The following is a 7,384-nucleotide window of genomic DNA, read 5'->3' as shown; positions in this document are numbered from 1 at the left end:
TAGTGTATGCCAGTCATACATAACGCTAGACCCTATAGACTTTCGAATATCCAATCCTTCCCTAAGCTCCCAATCAAACAAGAACAGAACATAAGGCTAAATCAAACATTCTTAGGCTATAAGATCTTAATTATGTACGGCCGTGATGCATACACTAAGCAACTACAGTAATGATGTCAATTTCATATAAGGGAAACCCTAGGCTATCAGGCATCATACAATCAGGCAATTCTATCATGCAATTCCTGAAGACCCCTAGCCTAGCACTAGCATGATGTTCTAACATATCAAATAACCGTATAGTATTTTGGGGCTACTTACTGGCTCCGACTGATCGTACATCCTGCATCCTCCTTTACTTATTTTGAAAACCTTTTTAAAGAAATCATTTTGAAAATCCTTTCCTTGATTTGAGACTAGAGTAACACGCATGTTCCTCCAATTCACTCAAACCAAGGCTCTGATACCAACTTGTAACACCCAAAAATTCAAACCAATTTAAACTTTTAAAAACATTTCAAACCATTAAAAATCATTACAACTTTGTTTTCAAAATGTATAATATCAGAGTTTTTCCCAGAAACATAGACAAAACATGAGGAGCTGTACGATCACGCCTTCGCCTTGCTGCGATGCCCTAATGTACCTGAAACAATAAACTGAAACAGTAAGCCCGAGAGCTTAGTGAGTTTCCCCAAAATACCCATACCCGCAACAATACACATAGAATCATAACAGCACACTATAGGTCCAATCAACCAACGGGTTGGAATACCCCAGGCCCACAACCAACAGGTTGGATTGCCAATACACTATGGGTCCAATAAACCATCAGGTTGGAATACCCCAGGCCCACAACCAACAGGTTGGATTGCCCACATACTCTGAGTCCAATCATCCTCGGGAGGGAATACTCACGGCCCACAACCTACAGGTTGGAATGCCCAAGTCTATTGGCCTTCGCACCGAGCAGATAAGCCTCAACCGCCAAACAAATATGTGCACATATAATAGATAATCACATAACAGTCTATAGACAATACTTGATCTAACGGATCTTACCACATAGCACATAACACCATCCTATCTACCAGGATGCCAATCTAACAGATCATACCACATATCATATAATATTATCCTACCCTCTAGGATACCGATCTAACAGATTATACTAGCATAACATGACCATATAATAATCCAAAGGGCCGGCCTTGGTGCCTTAGACCCTTGAGTATATTGAGGAAAAACTCACCTCGCAACTGTCGTCTGAAACTAGAAGCTCAACTCCCGGATCACCAACACGAACTCCACCACCTATCGTTACCATAAAACCCTTTTTCGTAAATCTCCAAATTACCAGAATACTCTCAGAAGTCAACTGGTCAACTCTTGGTCAAAGTCAAAGTCCACAGTCAAAGTCAACATTCCATGTTGACTCGACTCGTCGAGTGCAGTTCACCGACTCATCGAGTCCTTCCTGAACTCGAGAAGTCGTGAAATCATTGATTGGCTCGTCGAGTTCCCCTTTAACTCGCCGAGTTCATACGTGTCCAAGAATTAGGAGAAACCCTAGCCGACTCGCCGAGTCTTCGAACGACTCGCCGAGTTCAAGGCAATCTTCAACGGACTCGCCGAGTTTGTTCATCAACTCGACGAGTTCACGACCATCTTCATATGACTCGCCGAGTTGACTATGCAACTCGTCGAGTCCTTGCAGACGTTCATCCATGCAGACACTTTCTAAGCCATGCCAAGGTTCCAGATTACAGATCCAAGCTTCTAAGGCATGTTTAACACGTAAAGTTGCAAACTTTACACACATGCAAGGCCCTAAAGGCTCTAAATGACCAATCTAAGCTTCTAATGGAGCTTTACACCTTTGGAAAATCTCATCCTTGCAAGAGCTGGAAACTTTATGGACTTAGGACTCAAAAGAGGTTCAGATCTGAAGTTTCAACTTCAGATCTAGCTCCCATACCAAAATCCCTTCATGAATAACTAAAGAAAGCCCTAGTTTTCACATATGAATGATTCTTAGAAGAAAAGAGGTTAAGGTAACAGCTGGTTACCTCCAAAACGTGCCCAAACTGAAGTAGACTCTGGATCCACACGAAAATCTTGATGCTGGCCTCTTGATCTACAAGTTTCCTTCACAAAATTCACTCCCAAAGCTCCAAAACACTCTCCAAGCTCTCACTCACATCAATTAGGATTTTTGGGTCTCAAGAGGGTGATAGAGGACAGTGGGAGGCGCTAATGGTCCAATATATATGGTGCAAAACCCTGAAAATTAGGGTTTCCACTGCCAGCTCCTACTCGTCGAGTCCCATGCCGACTCGACGAGTCACTCATTAATTGACGTGTCCTGGCCCGCTGCTACTCGACGAGTCATAGCGCCAACTCGTCGAGTAGACCTTAAACATGAAGTCTAAAAGGAAAAATATTAATAATACCTGACGGTTGGGATGTTATATATTGTCTTTCGACCGAGCATGTTGTAAGTAAGAGTGAGTGTGAAGCTTCATTGTGGCGCACTTGGTTTAACTGACGATGATGTTTATTTTCCAATTATAGATGTCTAGGTGTACTCACATTAAGATGTGTTGTCCGGAGAAGATAACCATACACCAATGATTGTCGAAAAAGATGAAAGTGCTTAAATATATACAAAAATTAATTTAATGGTAAATTATATATAAAACTATGAGTTTAATGATATTTTTTGAACAATAAATATAAGCTTAATGATGTTTATTGAACATGTAAATCAATTATAACTACACAAATATATTTATGGAACAAAAATATAAGTTTAACTTTAGATTATGTAAGAAAAATGAAAAAAAAAGATAAAAATAACTAAATATACATAACTAATAATTCTCTACAAAGTCATTTTCCTATTATATAAATATTAAATTAATAATAGTTCATATTTTTGTTTAGTTTAAAAATAAATTTTATCACATAAATGAGATTCTTATTTTTTTAATAATTACATAAAACTTTAAATTTATAAAATTGCTATAATTAGAATTTGTTTGGTTAACCATTTGATTGTTTTATTTAACCTTAAAATGTTTGAATTTTAAAAAAGTAACAAAAAATAAATATTTTCAATGGGTTTCCAAAACTTCTTACTAGGAAAATGTTCTTTCTTTACAAAAAATATTATCAATGGTTAAATAAAAAAACTAATTAAAAATAAGAAGATATTTAATTTCTCTTATATAAAATACATGATATTTAAACCATTTTATAATATACAATATTTTAATGAAAATTGAACTTAACTTTTTAGTTTTTTGTATTTTATCCAGTTATTCGGTTTCTTTCCAAAACCAAAAAATAATTATAATATTATATATTTTATGTAAACGTCTTATATTTATTTCCATAGAAACATAATATATTGATCATTTATAGAAATGACCAAAAAACATTCTTTTTAACCATTTACCCCATATTAATTTGTTGGCATGACAACCCTACAGTAGATTGTAGGTGACTGAGATTTGGTTTTTTAAAATTTTCAAAATTCACAAGTGTGTGTGTGTGGGGGGGGGGGGGGGGGGGTGTTTGATATCAGAGATTATAACCATAATTAGTTACATCAACAGAAATTCATATAAAAATTATAATAATAACTATCGAGAAAAAACCAGTTGTGATTAAAGAGAGAGAGAGAGAGAGAGAGATTAACGGATTCATAATGATGAAGAATAATGGAGCGTGTGTGGTTTTCCTTGTATTTAATAAAATAGAAATTATAATTATTACAAATATTAATAACTAAATATAAATGTCAATGAGGTCTAGTTCAACTGGGCGAAGACACACTCTAGTTTTCCTTCCCAGGGTTTCTGGGGGACTGGTGTCGAGTTTTATCCATGTCCAAAGCAGTGAAACCTCTTAATGAGAAACTGAGTTGCTAAGGATGTTGTTATCATCTCTTTGGGTGGGCAGGGATCGAACCCGGGTTCGTTGGGTGTTTTGACATACAGTCCTATCGGATGTCACTACTCGATGCACCAAAACTTTGTTCAAAAAATATTAATTAAATATAGCTATAAATTGGAGTGCATAATGGTTATTTTAACTAGGTTAACTGACTAAAATATGTTAATTTTAGGGACCAAAATTACAACCAAATATCTACCAAATAAATTATTACTGCAAGCTAAAAGATTTTGGGTACAAAGTGAAAAGACAGAGACCATTGATGCAGTTTTCTCATTTATTTATTGAACTTGAGTCATGGAACGAAACTGCTAATCAAGCAATAGTAGGGGGACTATTTTGTGATCAAACACAATCTAACGCATTTAAACTTTAAAACTTTGAAATTAAACCCCCCATTTGAGTTAAATATGAGGCGTTCAAATTTCACAATTAAAGAGGCGCCAAAAGAGTTCTGCATCCTTCCGTTATTGTGTGTTTCTCAATTCTCATGGAACACCTCGTTGGAGGTTCACCGGAAACTTCTATGTCACCGGAGACGGTTACCACGGCTTTGGAAACTGAGACCAACGAAAGAATCCTAACATTCATAAGGTCAACGGATACAGGAAATGTAAAAGCCAATTCAACTTCAGGTCCTTCATCTTCAAATTCATCTGCTGCTGATCTCATTGCTTGTAGCGAAGATCTTTTAACCGAAATTTTTCTCCGGTTACCGGTGATTTCACTCATACAATTAACGTCCGTATCGAAACAGTGGAACTTGTTCATAAAAAGCTCCAGTTTCTGTCTCCTCCGAAACCCTAACCCCGATCCCCCTTCTGGTCTCTTTTTTGAAGGTTGGGACGCTCGTTATAAATATCATTACGTGCCATTGGATTTCGGGAATTTGGTCAACAGACCTCCATTTACGACCCTCCGTTTTGACTCAGGTTCTATTAAGATTTTACAATCTTGCAATGGTTTACTCCTCTGCGCCAACGATTTTCAAAAGTATTACGTTTACAATCCCACAACCAATCGATTCACCACGCTTCCACAACTAAACAATTTCAATCCGGATGGTATTTGCTGTATGACATTAGCTTTCGATTCATCAAAATCATCTCATTACAAAGTCGTATGCAATTATATGTACAGAGTCATGATGATCGAGATTTACTCATCAGAATCCGGCAAATGGAAGATCTCAAACGAAAGTACAGACGATTTGGTAGATCTAGATCGAGGTGTTTACGGACACAACGCCATTCACTGGATGAGCTTTCCAAATCGGCTCGTATATCTGAAGCTTGATTCAGAGCAACTTCATTACATCGACATAGATACACCTGACACCACCGTCTATGGCACAATTCTCGATGAGTTTTTAGCAGAATCTCGTGAAGGTATGCTTCTTGTTGTGCGTTGCTGTAGGTTCAGAAGGTTGAATGTTTACGAGATTAAAAAAGATTATTCCGAGTGGTCAATCAAGTATCATGTCGACCTTGAAGAAGTTATTAGGGTTTACCCAAGCATGCTGACTCGCCTTGGGCTTCATTTTATGGTGCAATCGCTTGTTCTTGGAGGAAAAGAAGAAGAATCATTTATAGTTCTCGAACTTCCTGGGAAACTTATACAATACAAGTTCGTGGTAAACACAATCTCCCAGCTTCGTGATTTCACCACTGAGAGTCGTAGGTGTGTTCATGGAGGCTTCTTCCCAAAGACCATCTTTCAGCTTTCTGACTTTACACGTGAGAATCGTCGTTTCATCAATGGAAGCTGTTTTCATTTCATCCCTTCCCTCGCTGGTGTCTGAGGTATTGTACTTTTAATATATTGTATATGTAAAAACGTTAAAATTTGAGCATTTATTGAAGTAATTTGTTGGTATTTTATTAATGGATGCACTAATCTCCAAGAATGTTATAAATCTATAATAATATATCATGTACACAGTTTAATTAAAGGAACATAAACTAGAATTTTAGTTAATTAGGACCCCAACAACTCAAGTACATGACTTTTCTCAACGACTCTTCAGACTCTCTTGCTTTATCAGATGACTTCTTGTTCTTGGGCTGAGAGAATGATCGGAGGTTGGGTTTGTTATGGTGGTGGATGGTTCTGATGGTGTAGTTCCACCGGGAAAAGCCTTGATCTTTTAGCGCCTCCACTAATCCAACTGTTCCGGCCACCACCCATGCTCTGGTTGTTGAACTCATGTTTCTTGATTCTTGTTAACTTTGAAATCGAATGCGTTTCAAATGTAATTGGATGATATAAATTGGGATTTGGGAATTCAAGTTTGTAGTATAAATAGAGGCTGCATGAGATGGAAAAAGAGCACCATGTTTTTTGCAAAACTGGGTGTGGATTGGAAAAAGCGATTTTTGTTTCGGAAGGTTTTATATCTTTTTTTCCATGTCAATTGTCGATAATACCCCTGGACCATGTGTGAGGATTTAAGTGGAGGGTGTTGATTGCATTAGTACGGAAGATGATTTGCTTTTTGAACGGGGGACACATGATTGATTGATTGCCTTTAAGTTTGAGAGGGGTATTTTGGTAATTTTAAAAGTCCGGAGTGGATGAAGCTATGGAGGCCGAGGTATAGTGGGAGAAGCTGGTGGTTTTTCATTGTGTGCAAGTTGGTGATAGGCTTGGTACGGGTATGATGTAAGTAGATAATGTTTTTGTCTTTTGTTATGAACACAAATTTTGTTTTGGATTATTGTTTTTTCTTAAAAACATCAAATTTATGATGTAATTGGTTGGTGTGTGTACGCCACTGGTTTTACCAAAGTGAACATTGGTTTTCCTTTCAACTTTTGGGCCTTTAGTTGCAAATAGTAAGGACGAGATACATGTTATCCATTTTTGATTTTATACATAATTTAATACAACATAATGAAAAAAAAAAAGATTTGATGGTTCGTGTTAAATGAAGCAATCTATTATAATTTGATAACCTTGATAAAAAGAGGCTTTGGATTCGGAGCGAGTGATGGGGGCTAGGTTGAGGAACGAGTATGACATGGGGTACGGGTGGGTTATTGACCGGGGAAAAAAATCTCACTCCCATAGGAAAGAATGATTTTGTAGGTAGTATGGTTAAGAGACTGATACCCTACGTATTTAGGGAAGTATCCAAAATATGAAGTTACTAATTTCGTAAGAATTACAAAATATGAAGTTAAGCTCCTTGTTGTATCGAATGAAATCATGCAACCTATGAAAAGATAAAACAGAAGTGCCCGAATCTCCAATACTTGAGTTCCAGAAAAGATGAGAGGAGACGACCAAATTTTTGTGAAGTGAAGAAGTATTGTTGACATTGAGTAGAGATTGATCGAATCAACGTTCCTCAAATGGAGCGTCCATAGTAAGGAGCAAATTTTCCAGAGACATTATTATCTTTAGTAAATGTACCTAGTAATAT

At 37.0% G+C, this 7,384-nt stretch overlaps 2 protein-coding genes across 2 annotated transcripts; one reads left to right on the top strand and one right to left on the bottom strand.

The window, feature by feature from the left end:
• The first annotated feature begins 4,450 nt into the window (after positions 1-4,450).
• On the top strand, positions 4,451-5,761 carry LOC145163757 (F-box protein At5g07610-like). The gene has a single exon (XM_079082537.1). The coding sequence runs from the start codon at positions 4,451-4,453 to the stop codon at positions 5,759-5,761; it is 1,311 nt and encodes a 436-aa protein (XP_078938663.1).
• A 135-nt stretch (positions 5,762-5,896) lies between these two features.
• On the bottom strand, positions 5,897-6,297 carry LOC145162444 (uncharacterized). The gene has a single exon (XM_079081589.1). It carries the CDS (start codon positions 6,165-6,167, stop codon positions 5,934-5,936), a length of 234 nt encoding a protein of 77 aa, XP_078937715.1. The 5' UTR covers positions 6,168-6,297; the 3' UTR covers positions 5,897-5,933.
• Positions 6,298-7,384: the final 1,087 nt, after the last annotated feature.

Source organism: Lactuca virosa, chromosome 3 (assembly GCF_052849685.1).
Source record: "Lactuca virosa cultivar CGN04683 chromosome 3, Lactuca_virosa_CGN04683_v6, whole genome shotgun sequence".
NCBI classification, from domain to species: domain Eukaryota; kingdom Viridiplantae; phylum Streptophyta; class Magnoliopsida; order Asterales; family Asteraceae; genus Lactuca; species Lactuca virosa.
Note: the sequence above shows the minus strand (reverse complement) of the source record. Positions and strands in the feature narration are given on the sequence as shown.

Excerpts from the sequence above, each read along its gene's own strand:
- LOC145163757 (XM_079082537.1), top strand. The coding sequence starts at position 4,451 with ATGGAACACCTCGTTGGAGGTTCACCGGAAACTTCTATGTCACCGGAG.
- LOC145162444 (XM_079081589.1), bottom strand. The coding sequence starts at position 6,167 with ATGAGTTCAACAACCAGAGCATGGGTGGTGGCCGGAACAGTTGGATTA.